Genomic DNA, 19,392 nt, shown 5'->3' on the forward strand with positions numbered 1-19,392 from the left:
TGCAGGCACCGAGGACTGGATTATGGCATCCTTGGCTCTTCCTCTTCTCTCCTTTGGATATCTCCATTGTGATTTTCAAGAGAGCAGTTGTCACCCTGCTTTGCTTCTGTCACAACATGATCCTAGACTTCAGAGTGATAAAGAGAGGCTGGCTGAAGACACAGGTAATTTCTACTGACTACAACAAAACATCCCATTACGTAAGTAAAATCCAAGAATATTAAATAGGTAAAAAGAATAAAGTCAAGGAACTTCTAAAGCTATAATAAACCTACAAGTGGAGTAATTCAGCCATAAAAAGGAAAGAAGGGTTTTTTTGTTGTTGTTTTGTGTTTTTTTTTTGCAGTATGTGGGCCTCTCACTGTTGTGGCCTCTCCCGTTGCGGAGCACAGGCTCCGGACGCGCAGGCTCAGCGGCCATGGCTCACGGGCCCAGCCGCTCCGCGGCATGTGGGATCTTCCCGGACCGGGGCACGAACCCGCGTCCCCTGCATCGGCAGGCGGACTCTCAACCACTGTGCCACCAGGGAAGCCCAAGGAAAGAAGTTTTGACACATCCTACAACATGGACAAACCTTGAAAACATTGGGCCAGACACAAAGAACAAATATTGTGTAGTTACCCTTCTATGAAATACGTAGAACAGGCAAATTCATAGAGACAGAAAGTAGATTAGCTGTCGCCAAGGACTGGGAGGGGGTAGAATGGGGGGGGACTGCTAATGAGTATGGGGTTTCTCTTGGGAACAAAGAAATGTTCTGGAATTAGGTGGTGGTGATGGTTGTTATACAGCCTTGTTAATGTAATAAAAGACACTGAACTGTATTCTTTTAAATGGTGAATTTTGTGGTATGTGAACTATATCTTAAAAAGTAAGTTTTTTGCTTCAAAAGTCTGTCAAAGAATTACCTGGTTTTGGAATATTAACTCAAGTTTATTAAAAAGAGTATATTAAAAGATGTTATACTTTGATATTAAATAAGTGTATTTTCCAAATGATTGTATTAATTTTTAATAACTTTTACTGAGGATCAGATAAGCCTGAAGAGCTGCCTTTTCAAATGAATTAAAAGTCTCAAGGCATTATTCAAAACCCCTACAGCATAATATTAAATATTATTCTTCAGTATTTCTCTAGCTCTGTGTGATAGCAATCGTTGGTTAATTTACCTATGTGTAGTAAACTTTCCTGGGTAATTCTTGTTTATTTTTCACTAGAGAATAAGTAAAGATATGACTAAAATTTTAAAACATCTTTTTGGGAATATAGGTAGTATCATAATACTGAAATAATGCTAACTGTTTTCAAGAGAAGATTTTGTCTAAAGGTCAGCATTACAGTGTCTATTCAGTGGATTCAGATTTAACTTGTGCCTTAGAAAGAAGCAACGTAGCAGCTGAAGTCTGCAGTTCTGTTAGAGAGCTAAACCTTGTTCAGTAGTCTACCATCAAAAGACTGTATTTACAGGTAGAAAAAGAAGCAGCAGCCTCCTTATCTGCTTGAGAATTCTAAATTTTGATGCTTGTTTCACTGAAAATTGAAAAAAGGCTTTGTAGGTTTCACATATAATGTGAAGTTGTAGCTTTCAGTAGCTTAAGGTGGTTGGAAAAAAATGCATACTAATAAGGTAAATTTTTTAAACTTTTTATTTTATATTGGAGTATAGCCGATTAACAATGTTGTGATAGTTTCAGGTGTACAGCAAAGTGATTCAGTTACACATATACATGTATCTGTTCTTTTTCAAATTCTTTTCCCATTTAGGTTGTTACATAATATTGAGCAAAGTTCCCTGTGGAGAAAGACAAATTTTTGAAGGAGTTTTTTGTTCTCCTACCTTTTGTTTATCATCCGAACTTACTATTTAATAGAATGAGCAGTTTTCATTTTCTCTTGGACTTTTATCATCTTTATACATATCACAGTTTCAAATATGTTGTGGGTGTTCCATAAATATTAACTGATGACAAATCTTTATTTTTTCAGTTGATAACAGTCAGTTCCCTGAAAATGAATTATCATATATCAGACGTTTATTCGTTTTTACAACTTTAAGTATCCAGACACCTCTTATAAGTAGTTATTGTCTGGACTGAATGTTATTTTACACCAAATTTTTTGGGAAGAAGAGAATCAAGAATTTAGTTCTGGGGGTGCATAATTGGAGGTGACAAATTTAATTACCTCTCCCTGTGGAATAATATTTTATTTAAGACAGAGCTTTTGATGTAATGAATAAGTCGTTTCTATGCTGTATTTTAGATTAGTGTTCATTACTCTCATAAAAGCTTTTCTTTTATTACTTGAAAAAGAAACAAATTGACCAACCCAAAGAAGTAGGAATCAATAAATGATTCCTAAGGGATCAGGTTGGCATTTAGCATTAAATGATTTTTCCTTTTTCTTGTTCAAATTCTCAGGCTATAATTGTCATTCTTTTTTAAAATTATTATTAATTTATTTATTTATTTTTGGCTGTGTTGGGTCTTAATTGCTGTGTGTGGGCTTTCTCTAGTTGTGGCGTGCGGGGGCTACTCTCTGTGCGGTGCACGGGCTTCTCATTGCGGTGGCTTCTCTTGTTGCGGAGCATGGGCTCTAGGTGCGTGGGCTGCAGTAGTTGTGGCTCATGGGCTCTAGAGCACAGGCTCAGTATTTGTGACGCACGGGCTTAGGTGCTCCGCGGCATGTGGGATCTTCCTTGACCAGGGATCAAACCCGCATCCCCTGCATTGGCAGGTGGATTCTTAACCCATGCGCCACCAGGGCAGTTCCTATAATTAAGTCATTCTTAATTTATTACTTAAGGTTTCTTTCTTTTTAGTCATATTATGCTGAATCTTAGATGTGGGTAGTCATGGAGATTTTTTTCCCCCATCTTAAAGATATTATACCTTTAAGAGTTGTTTTTGATAGTCACTGGAATTTTTCAGCAAAGGTGAAAAAGTAGCATTACTTCAATATATATACTGTGTCCAAAGATGAATAAATCACAGTTTCTGCCATCAAGGAGCTCACAGTATAGAGGAGATGACAGAGACACATGCAAATTACTGACATATAGTCTGGTAGGCGCCATGTTGGAGGTGTAGGTGGAATGCTCTTGAACCACAGATGAGCAAACATTGCTCTGTTAAAACCATGGAGTGTCGTTAATGGTTAAAAGGCCTGGGCAGGTCAGGGAAAGCCACACAGAGCAGATAGGGCTTGAAGGATAATTGGGGATTCACCGGGTGGGTGAGAGGGAGAAGGGAGCCCAGCAGTAGGATCAGCATGTGCACAGACACAAAGGCTTTAACATGGGTGTGGAGGCAGAATAATGTAGGGGAAAGAGAGTGCTTTCAGACCAGGAATGTCTGGGTTCAGATCAGGTTCCATCCCTTGCTCAGAGGCTGTGGGCAAATTCCTTAGTGACTGTGGGTTCACATTTCTCGTCAGTAGACTAGAGACAATATTATCTAGGTTTACCTAGGTGGATGGGATGAGAAACAAAATGTCTAGTTCTATGGAAGAAAGAATGGTAGATATAATTAGGTTAGGAGGTGTGTAGGACAGCATTTTAATACAGTAATTCCCCTACATACAAACCTTCAAGTTGAGAACTTCTGAAGATGCAAACGTGCCCCTGTATGCCAGCTATTGTACTGTACTATTGTACTTTTCAAGGTACTGTACTGTAAGATTAAAAATATTTTCTTTATTTTTTGTGTTTGTTTTTTATGTATTATTTGTGTGAAAAGTATTATAAACCTATTACAGTATAGTACTGTATAGCCGATTGTGTTAATTGGATACTTAGGCTAACTTTGTTGGACTTAACGAACAAATAGGACTTGCGAACGCGCTCTCAGAATGGAACTTGTTTGTTTGTAGGAGACTTTACTGTATCTCTGATGGAGAAAACTCACCATTGACTTTTATCCTTGTTGTAGGTTAAAGCAGCCACTGGAGAAGAGGTGTCAGCTGAGGATCTTGGAGGTGCTGATCTTCACTGCAGGTGAAACAGAAGCAGTTGTTTCTTTCCAGGATTGATTGTCACTTGTTTGTTTAAAAGAAGTGTTAGGGCTTCCCTGGTGGCGCAGTGGTTGAGAGTCCGCCTGCCGATGCAGGGGACACGGGTTCGTGCCCCGGTCCGGGAAGATCCCACATGCTGCAGAGCGGCTGGGCCTGTGAGCCATGGCCGCTGAGCCTGCGCGTCCGGAGCCTGTGCTCCACAACAGGAGAGGCCACAACAGTGAGAGGCCTGCATACCGCAAAACAAACAAACAAACAAAAAGAAGTGTTAAATTATTTTTTCCAGGTGTTAAACTTGCCAGATCAAACCAGTTTATTTGTTCTAGATCTGCTCTTTTAGGGTCCAATTCTTTAGAGTTCCATTTCTAAGCAAGAACATCAACTTTTTCATTATAGCCTAGAAAGACTGGAGAAACAGGTTTCTTATTTATTTAACAAACATCCATTGAGCACCTGTTATGTGCCAGGCACTGTTTAGGTATTTGAGATAATAAGATAAACATTGTCTTTGATCTCAAGAAGCTTATAGTCTAGTCTATTTTCTTCAATAAAGAAATAATCAACAAAAAATTATATAAATATGTATACATGATAAGGGCTACAAAGAAGTATAGGCATATAGAAGGTGGGGCTAACCCAGTGATGTGCAGGCATTATGCCTTTGTTTAATTAACACTTGTTAAGTGGAGCACAGGGTGCTGGATGGTGAGCCGTGGTTCAACAACAGACCACAAGAGAATTTGAAATAGAGAAGTTTATCAGTCACAGGTCCTGGAGGAAGTACACAGCACACCTTGAGGGGCCACATGAGGCGGTCTAGGCAGAGTGCCCAGAGAGAGAGACAGGACCTGGGGTACATGTTTTTATTGGGGTCCATGGTTGGAGTGCTTTGGGGTCCCCTGACTACAGCTGGATTGGTCAATCAAACCAGAAGATTGGGGTATTGGTAAGTTCCATGGGGATTTTATCTAAGCATACAGGTGCAGAGAGGCAGGGGAGACTGTTGATCTTAAGGGCTGTTGGGGAAGTTATATGAGGACTTACATTTGCTTATGACTGAGCTGCTATCTAGGGCTTGCTTGAGGGGCTAGTGTCCATTTAAGGTCCATGCAGGCTGCTTGCAATGCTGGGGAATAGCTTAGCTAAATGCTCAATAGCAGGTAAATGCTTAGCTGAGGAGGGAAAATGTCCTGCTTTGTGGCATCTGCCAAAATTTGTGGTATGAATTATCCCGCCATAGCTGATTTTAAGCTACCAGCGGGACACCACTGAACATGGAATCAGGAAGAGATGCACACAGTTGGCCCTTGTGAGTCAGGCATGAGCCGCTCCATCACATTGCTGGTCTTCCCATTTCAGGTTAGAGTTCAGGAGTAAGGAGATCATCTACCTCCTAGAATTTTGTGAGAATTAAATGAGATGGTATGTGTAAATTGCTTGAAACAATACCTGCTTTAAAATAAGTACCTGTAATTGTTAACTGCCATTATTATTATTGTTTATCATCATAATTGGTCATTCAGTGTTTTGGACTTTTTCTTTTATGAGCAATTAGGAAACCATCGAAGAGTGTTAAGGAGAGTTTGTGCTATTATTAAACATTTCATTAGAAAAAAAAAATCCCTCTGTCTGCTAAATGGAGAATGAATGCTTAGAGCGTTGGCAGTAGTGTGTGTGAGGGACCAGTTGGGTGGTTGTATCAATAGCATACAACTATTGCTAGAGTTGGCTGAGAGGTGCCGGTGGCTTAGATAATTATGGTGGTAGTGAACGGAGGAGGGGAGGAATCAGACTTGTGCTCTATTTTAGAGGTGGAATTGAGGGATTTGTTGATGGATTTCCTATATGGGGCACAGGAAAGTGAGGTGACAAAGATGATGACATGAAATGGTTTCATTTCCTGAGATTGGGAAGATGGGAGGAGGGGCAGAGTTGGGGATAGGGCAGGGGGATCAAGTGTTGCTTTTGAACCTGCTAAGTTAGAGATGATCCAGACATCCAAACAGAGATGCTGAATAGGCAGTTAACTGTAAGAGTCTGGAGCCCAGATGGAGGTGGAATTTAAACCATAGGACTAGGTGAGCTCACCTTGAGGTGAGTGTAGATAAGGAAGAGGGCCCAGGACTAGACCCTAAAGAACCCAGACATAACTGACAGGTAGATCTAATCATTGAGCTCAGTGGCCTGGGAGGTGCAGTAAACCTTTCTTTGCTTTGCCAAACCACAAACCAGGGAGGCAGGTGACTGTGGGAGCAGTCTAGTAGGTGGGAGATGGAAAATAGGTACAACATTTCCACCCTCCTATCAAAGAACACTGCCTTGCCTTTTGAAGAGTTGGCTAAGGAACCTACCTTTGCCTCAGTTTTTCATTCACTCCTTTCTTTTTGAGCACTTATTTGTGGATAGATTGATTGTACTAAGTGTTATGAGTAATATGGAAAAATTTCAGACCTAGTCCCTGCCCTCAAGGATTTATAATTTAACTCAGCAGATAAGAGATATAAATGAATGAACTAAAAAACAATTACAAAACAAATAAGCTATTATGCTTCCAGTTTTACAACTAGAGGCAAAAGGAGGAATGATTAACGGAAGAGCTGGAGCAGAATTGAGGTAGGCAGAGAAAAGCTTCGAGAGCTTGAGTTTTCTGCCTGGGTTTAAACAGAAGACTTGCTTATTTCGGTGAACACTAATGTGAGCAGAGATGCAGCATTTCTGTCTTATCTGGTCATTTACCAACCATTTCAGGGAGACAGTGAAGTAGATGTTTCAGCCTGGAGAGAGAGAGGATGCAGGTAGAATAGAAACAGGACAAAGTGGGCTGCCACTGTTTGTAGGTGCTTAATCAGGGGAAGGAGATGAAGATAGTATTTGAGGAGCATTAATTAAAAATTTTTTTTGACAGTTTAAAAAAAGTCATCTGGTGCCCATAAAAGCTGTAGGTGGTATATCAGGTTAGGCGTGTAGGTTCTAGGATTCATCTTCTGTTTGCCTCACTTGTTACCCTTGTGACTAGACAAACTACATAACTTCCCAGAGCCTCATTTCCTCATCTGTAAAATGAAGATATGAATAGTTCCTGCGTCACAGCACAGTGTCTGTGGCATAATAAGCGCTCTATTACTTTTAGCTATTATCATTCATAGTAGCCTGTTTAAAATCAGGGGACAGTGATTAGATGGTGATGGCTTTTTTGGGAACAGTGTCATAAAATTTACTAGGCACGACTTGCTTTGGGTTCTCTCTGTCATTGTGAATACGTATTTGTACATCTCCGATTCGTCATCCTTCATAGTTAATTTGACACAAAGCTTTACATAGTAGAGTGTCTTATCAAAAGTTTTCCCTTTCCTGTTGTTTTGGTAAATGCTAGACAGTTTTTAAAAGGAGGCATTTTAGGACTTCCCTGGTGGCGCAGTGGTTAAGAATCTGCCTGCCAATATAGGGGACACGGGTTCGAGCCCTGGTCCGGGAGTATCCCACATGCCACGGAGCACTGAAGACTGTGCGTCACAACTACTGAGCCTGCGCTCTAGAGCCCGCGAGCCACAACTGCTGAGCCCGCGCACCTAGAGCCTGTGCTCCACAACAAGAGAGGCCACCGCAATGAGAAGCCCACGCACCACAACAAAGAGCAGCCCCCACTCTCCACAACTACAGAAAAGCCCATGTGCAGCAACAAAGACCCAATACAGTCATAAATAAATAAATAAATAAATAAATAAAATTTTAAAATGGCGGCATTTTATTTTAAATATTTACTGATTTGGAAGCAGTCTCTTCTAAGAGCTTTTCTTTGCTTACTGAGTTACTACAGTGTAGCTAGAAGTCAGCAATTGTAGCTGGTATTTGTGAAGCATTTGGAAGACAGGGTCAGTTGTAAAATGTCCTACTAAATTAAAGAAACTGAAGGGTCTGCTATTTGCAAAGGGTTGGAGGACTATAAAGAGGAGCACACATGGTCCTTGCTCTTCTTGAGGAACACCCAAGCCCGAGGTGGACAGTGACATGAAACCGCTGTGAGAACCCAGTTCTAAGACATCTCCTAAGGATTTGGTGTTTTCCTTAGACAATACTTCAAAATTTAGATCGCGGCAGCTTAGTTCTTGCTCATAGAATGAACTAAAATTCTGTTTTTTCAGGGGTTTTGTGTGTGTGTGTGTGTGTGTGTGTACACACACACACACACACACACACACATATATATATATATATATTTTTTTTTTTTCTATTTTTTGGCTGTGCTGCGTGGCACGTGGCATCTTATAGTTCCCCGACCAGGGATCGAACCCGTGCCCCCTGCAGTGGAAGCATGGTGTCTTAACCAGTGGACTGCCAGGGAAGTCCCTTTAGGTGTATATTTTTGCCTGACTTCATAGTGTTTTTTTTAAATACTTTATTAGAAAGTCATAGTACATCTACAAGTGGAACAACAAGCCATCTAATTGGAACCAGAGCACGCCCATGCTTTATTCACGTTGAACTTGAAATTGAGCAGGCCCTTACCACAGTTCCATATTATCAATACCCATTTTCACCATTGATCTGAGGAACAGCGTTTTCAAGCCTTCATGTGTGCTACCTGCAGCAGCTTATTCTTGGGGTGTAACTTGGTAAGGAAGGCCTCAGCAGTCTCAGAAATGAGAGGCCATAGTTGGCATCTTCACTGGGGTCTCAGTGAGGTACAAACACTTTTTGTTGTTACCAGCTACATCACGAAAGCGTGCCAGCTGTGGTTGAACTTTATCATATACGATTTTGTCTGAGGTGTATGGGATGAGCATTAAATAAGGCCCTGTGGTCCAGTAGAAGAAGGTCAAGATTGAAAAATAGAAGGTGTGGGTTCTTATGCAGGTACTGGTGGTCCTAGGACAAGGTACTTAACTTTTGTGTACCTCAGTTTTTCCTGTTTGTAAAACAAGGTTAATACTGTTTTGCCAGGGACGTTATGGAGATCAAATTAGATGACAGTTATTCAAGTGTTTTGGAAGTAAAAAGACGTCATCCTTAGATGAGAGAAGATACTTGGGGTTTAAGATATTTAATTATTTTCCTTTTCCCTGTTCTGATTCTTTTAGTGTGCTTTACTCTGTAGAAAGTCTGGAGTAAGTGACTACTACGCTTTGGATGATAATCATGCCCTTCACTTAGCTAGGAAGATTGTAAGGAATCTAAATTATCAGAAGAAAATGGATGTGAGTTGGATCTGTTCTTATATTTTTTATTTTCCCAAAGCATTTTGGCTTATGTCACCTTGAAATAATGTCTTTAAATAGGCTAATGTGATTGTTCTATATTTCTGCAGGTTACCATTGAACCTTCTGAAGATCCTTTATTTCCTGCTGATGAATTGTATGGAATAGTTGGTGCCAACCTTAAGAGGAACTTTGATGTCCGAGAGGTGTGTAAAGTGGAACTGTGAGCCGTAAGCTATGCCATCATAGTTTATGACATGTGTTTAAACTTTGTTTGAACTATAAGCTGTGTGTATCCATTTTCAGAGCTGAAGTCTGTTTTAGATATGTTCATCCCTAAACTAAGGGACTGTTGTGGGTCTCAGTAAGGAGTGACATATAAGGGAAAGATATCTTTACTAAAAGAGAGGGGGGAAAACCCCTTAATTATTGGAAAGTTTTCATTGCACAATGACTAAGCTTGCTTTGTCCATATTTAGTACTCCATATTCCTGTGGACGTTAGGAATGATGTAGCACAACTTTATAATTGCCAGCTGTTTCTTTTTTGGGTTCTTATTTTGGGAAATGGATGAAATGTCAGTAAGTTGTTGAAAGGAAAAAACATACCTCATTAGATCAATATGACATGAGCAAAGATTAGACATTTGATTGCAGTTGAAGATGTTGCTATGGTTACAGATTGTCTTCTGTAGTTTAGATTGACAATTTTTAGTGCTTGCATATAGCATGAGGTCTTTTATTTTGTTCAGTATCCATATCTGGTAGGATACTTTCTAAATTAAGAAATTGTCCTAATATCAGATTCTGTGCCTTAATATTTTGTTATGTTTCCCCTTGACTATAAAACTATTATGTACTAACTGTGAAAAATATAGAAAATACAGAAAAACATAAAATTGCTTGTAATTCCACCATGCAGAGAAAGCAGCCAATATTTTGGTGTTTTGGCTTAGTGTGTATGTATACATTTTTATGTAGTTCAGATAGTATATACATACATACGTATATTGATATATATATATTTAATTCTACTTTTTCCAGTTTAAATTATAAACATCTCCCCATTATTTAAAACTTCTTCATGAAATGTTTTTTGTGGTTAGGTCCTGATTCTTATACTAGTACCTGGTGACATGGTAGACACTCAGTAAATATTTTTTTGGATGAATTGATGAATGTAATATCCCACTTATGGATATGTACAAATATTTATTTAGGCAGTACCCTATTATTGTTAGAGGGTCTTAAGTGCTGGATTTTAATGGAGCTTCAACTGATACTTCACTTTAGCAAGGTAATTTAGCTAACTATAAGGTTTTTTTTTTTTTTTTTTTTTTTGCGGTATACGGACCTCTCACTGTTGTGGCCTCTCCCGTTGCGGAGCACAGGCTCCGGACGCGCAGGCTCAGCGGCCATGGCTCACGGGCCCAGCCGCTCTGTGGCATGTGGGATCCTCCCGGACCGGGGCACGAACCCGTGTCCCCTGCATCGGCAGGCGGACTCCCAACCGCTGCGCCACCAGGGAAGCCCCTAGGATTAGGTTTTTAGTTTGACTTTTTAATTAATTACAGGCATAGAAAAAAATGACACTTACAATCTGATGTGCCTGAAAAATGAGTTGTTCTAATAGTCAAGTTTTCTAGGTGGCTAAGGATTCATTCTTTCAAGCATAATCACTTTTTTCATTTATTCCACAGTATTTATTGAGTGCTTTTTCCATGAAGGTATTGTTTCAGGCACTAGGGGTATAGGAATGAGCAAAACAGATGTGAATCCATGCCTTCATGGTAGTTCAATTTCATTTTAATGGATATCTTTTTATAAAGATAGACTTCTGCCTTCTTAAATTGTATCCTGGACTTCTACCTTTTGCTGATTCATGTTCAACATTGTGATGTTAATTTATTATATTTTTCTGTAATTGCAAATAAGCCTTGTATGGAGGTCTTACTAGTATATGGAGCTGTGAGACAACACTAAGATATTAATTGAAAAGCCCAGGTTCTAGTTCTTGTTTCCCTAGTCAGTGGTACTGGGGTTGAACCTCTCTGAGCATTGATTTCTGCTCCTAGAAATAGGAGTAGTGCCATATGATATGTCTGCTTCCTAAAGTTTGAGTCTGAAGATGAGTTAGTATATTTTATGTGGCTGAGTGGACTTTATCGTAAAGCAAATAGAAGGGGGTTTCACGTTAAGTGGCCCTAGGTTGCTCTGACCTTTTGAGTGGCTTTATCTTTGTGTGGAAGAATGGTCGTTGCTATGTGTTTGTTTTTCAAAAGGTGTAATTTTGGAGCCACATAGCACTTAGACAACTGTTATATCCCCATTATATTATTTGACCTTTTAGGAAAGTAAAACATAATTCAAAGTAAGCTATTCACTCATTTTTCAGCCTTTGCAGCTTATAAAATAAGGCTTTGATTGATGTGGTAAACAGGAAAAAGGAAGCTCAAACTGGATAGAAAAAATGATGTGTAGCATCTAAAATAGTTTCTGAAAAAATTTGGAATATGCTTCATGTTTAGAACACTTTGAAATAGTCCTGATGTATAATGATGAAGATGGAGGATAAACTAGTAACTTTGACTCTGTGTAGATTAATTATATGTGTGTGTGTATCAGATTCAGAATCAATGAACCTTTGTTGAAGGCTTAATAATAATAGCTACCTTTTGATGAGTACCAGGCAAGGTTATTAGCTTTTAAGTATTATTATTATTGGTATTACTTTTTTTTTTTAAACACATGAGGAAACTGAGGCTTCAGGGATTTTAAGTAACCAGGCTGTGACTCTAGTTTCCCAGTGGTAGAGCTGGGAGAAGCTGGGAGTCAGAGCTGGTTCTTCATCTCAGCATTATTTTCTTAGGTTCCTTTATTACTAGTTCATCACATCTTCACAGCTTTGTTCCATCTTTGCAGAAGTGAGACCCTAGACTCAGAGGGGTTAAATGCCTTACTCCAGGACACATAAATCAATAACTCATATGTTATACCCTAGGTTGGAGCCTAAGTCTTCTGGCTGTAAGGCTGGACCTTGCTTTCTTTCTTCTTCTTTTTTTCTTAATAAAATCTTTTAATTGAAGTATAGTTGATTTACAATGTTGTGTTAACTTCAGGTGTACAGCACAGTGATTCCGTTTTATATATAAATATATATATAATATATATTCTTTTTCAGATTCTTTTCCCTTATAGGTTATTACAAAATATTGAGTATGATTCCCTGTGACATGTAGTAGGACCTTGCTTTCTGACTGAATCCCTGACTCTCGGCCAATACATTTGACAGCCCCTGAAGCTGTGAGTCTAGCAACCAGCCCATGTAGTCTCTGTGCTTCTCTGGTATACAACATGGAGCTGTTGCTTTTATAGTGAAGTGTAAAATCAGGGCCCAGAATGACTTCAGGGCATTAACCATGCATATCAAGTGAAATTCTATTGAGAAGATTTTCTGAGTAGGGTGAAATTTTGTGAAAGTGACAAATTCATTACAAATTTGTTTTCCTTACAAATAAGTTGAATGCAAAAATTCTTTTATAATATAATTGCTCAGGGACATTGTTATTTTTCCTCTTAGGTCATTGCTAGAATCGTGGATGGAAGCAGATTCAATGAATTTAAAGCCTTATATGGAGACACAATAGTTACAGGTATAAAGATGAAGAACTGAAAATGTGAACATTTTATGCTGCTTTGAAAATAAGTGATCTCTTGTCTCATGGCCCTGATGCACTTGGCATGAGCTTTGTTATTTATAGCGGTATAAACGTGTGAGTCAGTACTCAAAAGGAGCTGTTTTGTAAAGATCACTTGTAGCTGAATGCCTTCATGGATCCAGAATTTAAAATGATGAGGGCAAGATGCTCTGGTCCAGACCATTATTCTGTGACTTTGTAGCATTAGCTGTATAAAAAGGCTCTTATAGTAAAATTAACAAAAATATTTGTAGTTTTAAAAATTTCTCTGGATGGCTATAATTATTTTGAAAATTTCAGCACTGTCTTCTTTATTCTTTAGTCTTCAATTCAACTGTGAAGTTTCGTGTGATGTTTTAGTTTCCCAGAAGACTGTAGACTGAGTTAAACCTTCTCACTGCCCCTGTGTAGGTCTTATGGTCCACACAAAGACTAGATTGAGACTACAGGACAGAATACCAAGTCTGAAAAAACAAAATAAGAATGTTTATAAAAGTTAATTCATTCACCTAAACTGTTACATTTGTAGGCCTTTGAAGAAATATTTGAAACATAGACACCAGGTCCATAGTAATCTATTTTGGACAAATGGCAAAACAAATTTGGGCATTTTACTTGGTCTTAAAGAAGCTCCAAAATGTAGTAGTTAATCTGAAGACAGCATATCAGAGTAGAAAAAACAACTAGCTGCAAAAATCCAAATTGCAAATATACGTTGAGGCTTAAGGATAAGTCACAGCAGTTTCTCCTGGTCTGATTTATGAGCAAGAGAAGGGTTCACTCTGGACGTGGAATTTATGTGTTTGTATTTAGGTGTTTAAGTGATTAAGAGCTTTTTCTTTGATATATAGACAGGATTTGTCCCCAAATAGTTCAGGATGTAACCCTCATTGTGCAGCAGTTTAAAACAAGTCAGAACTGTTTCTGCTTCTTTCTCAGAGATGGATGGGCTGTCTTTGTCATCTGTTTTTATGTATTTGCCCTGGACTTGCTAAAATACTTGTGGTACCTTTGCCCCCTAAAATACCAGGGGTAGACCTACCAGATGGTAGATCTCCATCTCTTCTTGTCTGTACTGGAATTCAAATAAGGTTTGGGTAGGCAGTGGGGTGGGGAGTGAGAGGGAGAAGAGAGGAATGAGAGGGCGAAGGGGGGATGAGAGGGTGAAGAGGTAGTAAGAGAGGATGAAAGGGGGCATGAGGGGGAGGGGGCATGACAGGAGGAGGGAGGGATGAATGTGGGGGCCCTGAGTGGGAGTGAGGAGGGGGAAGGACAGAGTTTTGTAAGGATCAGGTGTCTCTGGCAGTTCTTACAGCTTTCCTCCTGCCCCCGCACTTGCCATAGGTAGGCCTAGGAGTTTCGTAGACATTTTGCTTTCTTGTTTGGCCGATAGGAAGTTGGTGAAGGTGCTCCCTCCACGGGTGACCCTAGTGTAGTGGGGCATGCGCCCTACTCAGCAGGACTAAGGGTGGATGGAGAGTTTAAACAGCTCACAGGGCAGAACACCTTCAGGGGTAGCACCGTGCTGCTGAGACACGTGCCGGATTCCCAGCTCTTTTTGTGGGATGGGTCCGGACTCAGAGTGAATTGTTAGAACTTTGGGGAGGTTTGCCCCTCTCTGAATTGCCTCTGTAAGTGGCAGTGCCATTTAGGGTGTGTAGCCTAGGGTTTTGGCTGGGATTTTAGGTCTGAAAGACCAAGAGAAATCAAGGTGACCAGCAAATCAGTGTTTCATTTTAACATATTAAATAAACATAGGGATTTAAAAAAATAAATCAAGACAAAGCCAGAGTAAAGAACAAAAATAAGTTTAAAAATTCAGTGTTCTGGCTTGTCAGTAGGTTGACATTCTCTCTTATCCATTCATTCTTCGAGCACCTGCTTTGTGTGGGGCGGCCCACGCCAGGAGTCTTAGTGGCAGCCTGTCCAAGCTTGAGCTTGGACACAGAGCCTGGTCCAGGAACTTTGGCATTGAGCTTCCTGTGACCCCTCTCACAAGCACAGTTTGTTGACACTTGGCTTCCAAGTATTTGACACCTATTTATAGTCAAGTAGGTTTGTTGAAAATCACTCTTGGGAAAGTCTCTAGTCACGTCCTTCATATTTGCAAAATAGCCTCCTGGAATCACCTAAAGTGTCTACTTCACAAAATAACAGGGTTTTCTTCCCCCTTTTTCTTCTCTCTTATTTTTCGTGTGTGTGTGTGTGTGTGTGTGTGTGTGGAGTGGTAGTGGAAGTGATAGTGAGACAAAAACAAAACTTGTGGAAAGGAGAAAGAAAAAGATGCAAACACAGAGAAAATGAAAGTGTAGTGATTTATTCTTCTTCTAAGCTTAACTGGATTTCTCACCTTGAACTCGGTTACCACCAGGCTTGACTGCATTCCTGCTTTTTAAAAAAGTTTGTCTTTGCTGAGTTTATCCCTTTTATTTCAAGGGCCTGTCATTACTTCAGGCGTTTTAAGGCAAGCTAGTCACCTGAAACTGGCCGATGGCTCTGAACATTGACCTTTAAAGGGATCTGTGTCTCTGATTTGTTCTATATCAGAATACCCTTTGTGTCTGGTACATAGTAGGCACTCATATATGTTACATGAATGAACGGATGACACTAATCCAATCATCTAACCAAACTGGTTGGTCAGACAAGTGGATAACTTTATATGTAACACACCCCTTTCAAGAAAGCAAAAAACCCAGACTCCAGTACCTTAGAAATAAATTATGCCATGAGCTATTTTGTACCATAGACGAAATCTCTCTACATTTTAAACATTGGTTTGAAATTAAATAATGTATAAATATGTCTTTTCGTTGTGAATTAAAAGCCCTCTGAAATACATACATCTTTTTTTCAATTTTCTTTTGAGGATTTGCTAGAATATATGGATACCCAATAGGTATCGTTGGAAACAATGGAGTTCTCTTTTCTGAATCTGCAAAAAAGGCAAGTACTGTTAAAAATGTTTCAAGGTTTTTCTGTTTTAATTTAAACATTATCAAGTAATGAATGAAAATTATTGCATAAAAGCTTTAAAATATTTAGCCAGATGCCTTAGCAAACAGAACATTGAGTGCCTATACGTGTGAACATGTATGTGTGTGCGTGTTAAATGTTTGAAACAGCTTTAGGGAGGTTTACGTGAATATGATGAACTGTCTTGAGCGCTGTTAAAAATACAAATGTTTGTTTTAGGAAAGTTCTTTTAATACTTGAATCATAACTGCTGTGGATGATGTATACATTTTCTAAGAATATAGGAATACTTGTCTTGAAAGTATTTCATGCATTCGAGGGATTCAAACATACTATTCATATGGTTCTGAGACATGACCTGCTCTATTCTATCCCATAATCAGTTTAACTTGATTATATTTTCACTTTTTGGAAATGGAAAGATAGTCGGTCTTGTTACTGAAGCTCTGGTTTTAAAAGAGGGAATTCATAAATATATTTGGCTTAGTATTCAATTTCATACATCATTGTCTCAGATTTACCTAAACTTGGATAAATGTAATTCATGTATTTATTTGATAAAATATTTTCTTAAGAAAATAAAAAAGTTTAGCCCTGTTTTTCCTCTTCAAATGATAGAGTGAATAACAAGGTAAAAGTTCTCTTACTGAGGCAGGTAACAGGCAATTAAGCACTTTCCTACCCTAATTAGGAAGAATTTGTCTTTGGCAGAATGTTTTATTAGTAAAGTTAGTTTCTGGATTTTGCTATTCATTATTGTTCCCCCACTGAGATTATAAGACGAAAATAAGAGAGTAAAAATAAAGAAAATAGAAGTCACCTACATTCATGCCAGAAATAACCTTGAGTAGCATGTTATTATGGTTCCTTAGTTTTTTCTATTCCCCCTCTTTTTTTAAACACAATTGGTTTTGCCATATATAGAGAAGTTTTGCTGGTTTTCACTTAATAGTATGTATAGTGAACGTTTCCAAAATATTAAATATTTCTAATACACTGACTTTTAAAAAAAATTAATTTCTTTATTTTTGGCTGCATTGGGTCTTTGTTGCTGCGTGCGGGCTTTCTCTAGTTGCAGTGAGTGGGGGCTACACTTCGTTGTGGTGTGCGGGCTTCTCATTGCGGTGGCTTCTCTTGTTGCGGAGCACGGGCTCTAGGCATGCGGACTTCAGTAGTTGTGGCTCGTGGGCCCTAGAGCGCAGACTCAGTTGTTGTGGCACACAGGCTTATTTGCTCCGTGGCATGTGGGATCTTCCCGGACCGGGGCTCGAACCTGTGTCCCCTGCATTGGCAGGCGGATTCTTAACCACTGCGCCACCAGGGAAGCCCCATTCTCTCTTTTTTAAAGTGGAGAACCAGAGAATTGCCTTATGGTGAGGCTCAGAAATTCTCATTGACAAGCAATTCCTTCTTCTCTGTTCCTGAAGTTTCACTTGCTGTTTGGAATATTAGTGGTTGACTTCATCTCTGACACAGGAGTTGGCCTACAGTTATGTGCCAGTGATCACACAGGTGCCTGTGCAAAACAAGTACAGTGCAAATTGTAACCACATGTTCCATTGACAGTGGGTCCCCATGGTAGTATTATTATTACTGTTACTATAAGGTCAGACTAGCCAAGCAAGGGGTACTCTTTCTTTGACCCAAATGTGTTGTTTGCAAGGTAAATGATGATTAAATTTGTTAACCTCCCACTAAAAAGATTTTTATTTTATTTGCTTATAGGGAGCTCATTTTGTCCAGTTATGCTGCCAAAGGAATATCCCTCTGCTGTTTCTTCAGAACATTACTGGTAAGAAAATAGCTTGGACTTCCCTGGTGGCCACACAGTGGTTAAGAATCCGCCTGCCAATGCAGGGGACACGGGTTCGAGCCCTGGTCCGGGAAGATCCCACATGCCACAGAGCAGCTAAGCCCGTGCACCACAACTACTGAGCCTGTGCTCTAGAGCCTGCAAGCCACAACTACTGAGTCCATGCCGCAACTACTGAAGCCTGTGCACCTAGAGCCCGTGCTCCGCAACAAGAGAAGCCACCGTGATGAGAAACCCATGCACTGCAACGAAGAGTAGACACTGCTCTCAGCAATTAGAGAAACCCTGCACGCAGCAACAAAGACCCAGCGCAGCCACAAAAAAAAGAAAAAGAAAATAGCTTAACCAGTTTGGGTGCATTTATTCGAGAGCTGCAGTGTCCAGTATGGCTCATTTATTGGACAGTGCAGACATAGAATGCTTCCATTATAACAGAAAGCTTTATTGGACATGCTCTCTCTAGATTATCTTTAAAGGTTAACACTTCAAGAATCTTGAATATTTGGGGGAGTTTATCCATGTTTTTGAGTGAAGCAATTTCTGAGTTTCAAGTGTATCAAACATTTGAGTGGCCTTCCTTTACTCCTGCACATGTGCACCCACCCACCCAGAAAACAGCAGAGTGTTCTTGGCCAGTAACACTCTCATTAGTGCTGGAGGGTGTTATCTGACCCATGGTCTCTTTCCCAGTACTTTGTTCCCCATAAAAGATTTTAAGTACATGCTGTGGTCCTCCCTTTTCCTTATCTTTCATTGTGCAGTTAATTCTACCTGAAGCAACATCTTAAATGGACATGCACATCCTGAACCAAAGTCTGGGATTTGAGCTGTTTTTTTTTGATTATTTATTTGTTTGTTTGTTTATTTAATTTTTGGCTGCGTCGGGTCTTAGTTGTGGCATGCAGGCTCTTTTGTTGCAGCGCGCGGACTTCTCTCTAGTTGTGGCGGGGGGTTTTCTCTCTCTAGTTGTGGTGTGCAGGCTCTGTGGCACATGGGCTCCAGAGTGCACGGGCTCTGTAGTTTGCAGCATGCAGGCTCTCTAGTTGAGGCACATGAGCTCAGTAGTTGTGGTGCACAGGCTTAGTTTCCCTGGCATGTAGTATCTTAGTTCCGTGACCAGGGATCAAACCCGCATCCCCTGCATTGTAAGGCAGATTCTTTACCACTGGACCACCAGGGAAGTTCCACGATTTGTGTTTTGACTCCAAAGAATGATAAGACCAATGTCAACTGTCTGATTTCATGTTCCATGGGTGATCCTAACATGGCAGGTGAAATGATTTTTAAGGGCTCTTAGGGTTCTAGAGTTCTTCTTCCTGGCATTCTATGATTCTCCTATTTATACTTTTTGTGTGTTGCATGGTGCCTGACAGATAGGAGGCACTCTGATATGTTGATTAGCTAAAAAAAAAGTTTCCCCCAGTCTCCTAAGTCAGGAGTTCCCACCCCCGGGCCGCGGACTGGTACTGATCCACGGCCTGTTAGGAACCAGGCCGCACAGCAGGAGGTGAGTGGTGGACCAGGGAGTGAAGCTTCCTCTGCTGCTCCCCATGGCTCACATTACTGCCTGAGCCTTCCCCCTGCCCGCTGCCACCCTGCTCATGGAAAAATGGTCTTCCATGAAACTGGTCCCTGGTGCCAAAAAATGTTGGGGACCACTGTTCTAAGTCATGTGTGGTTATCTCAGGTTCAAAGGAAGA

At 40.0% G+C, this 19,392-nt stretch overlaps 1 protein-coding gene across 1 annotated transcript in view; it reads left to right on the forward strand.

The window, feature by feature from the left end:
• Positions 1 to 19,392, forward strand: part of MCCC2 (methylcrotonyl-CoA carboxylase subunit 2) — a 59,512-nt gene that overhangs the window by 30,457 nt on the left and 9,663 nt on the right. Inside the window, exons 8-13 of the mRNA XM_081231075.1 lie at positions 3,930 to 3,994; positions 9,107 to 9,206; positions 9,317 to 9,412; positions 12,786 to 12,858; positions 15,773 to 15,853; positions 17,609 to 17,671. Coding sequence (XP_081087201.1) covers positions 3,930 to 3,994; positions 9,107 to 9,206; positions 9,317 to 9,412; positions 12,786 to 12,858; positions 15,773 to 15,853; positions 17,609 to 17,671 — 478 coding nt within the window. The remainder of the gene's footprint in view (positions 1 to 3,929; positions 3,995 to 9,106; positions 9,207 to 9,316; positions 9,413 to 12,785; positions 12,859 to 15,772; positions 15,854 to 17,608; positions 17,672 to 19,392) is intronic.

The sequence above is a fragment of the Mesoplodon bidens genome, assembly GCF_964165515.1.
Source record: "Mesoplodon bidens genome assembly, chromosome: 4".
In the NCBI taxonomy this organism is placed as follows: domain Eukaryota; kingdom Metazoa; phylum Chordata; class Mammalia; order Artiodactyla; family Ziphiidae; genus Mesoplodon; species Mesoplodon bidens.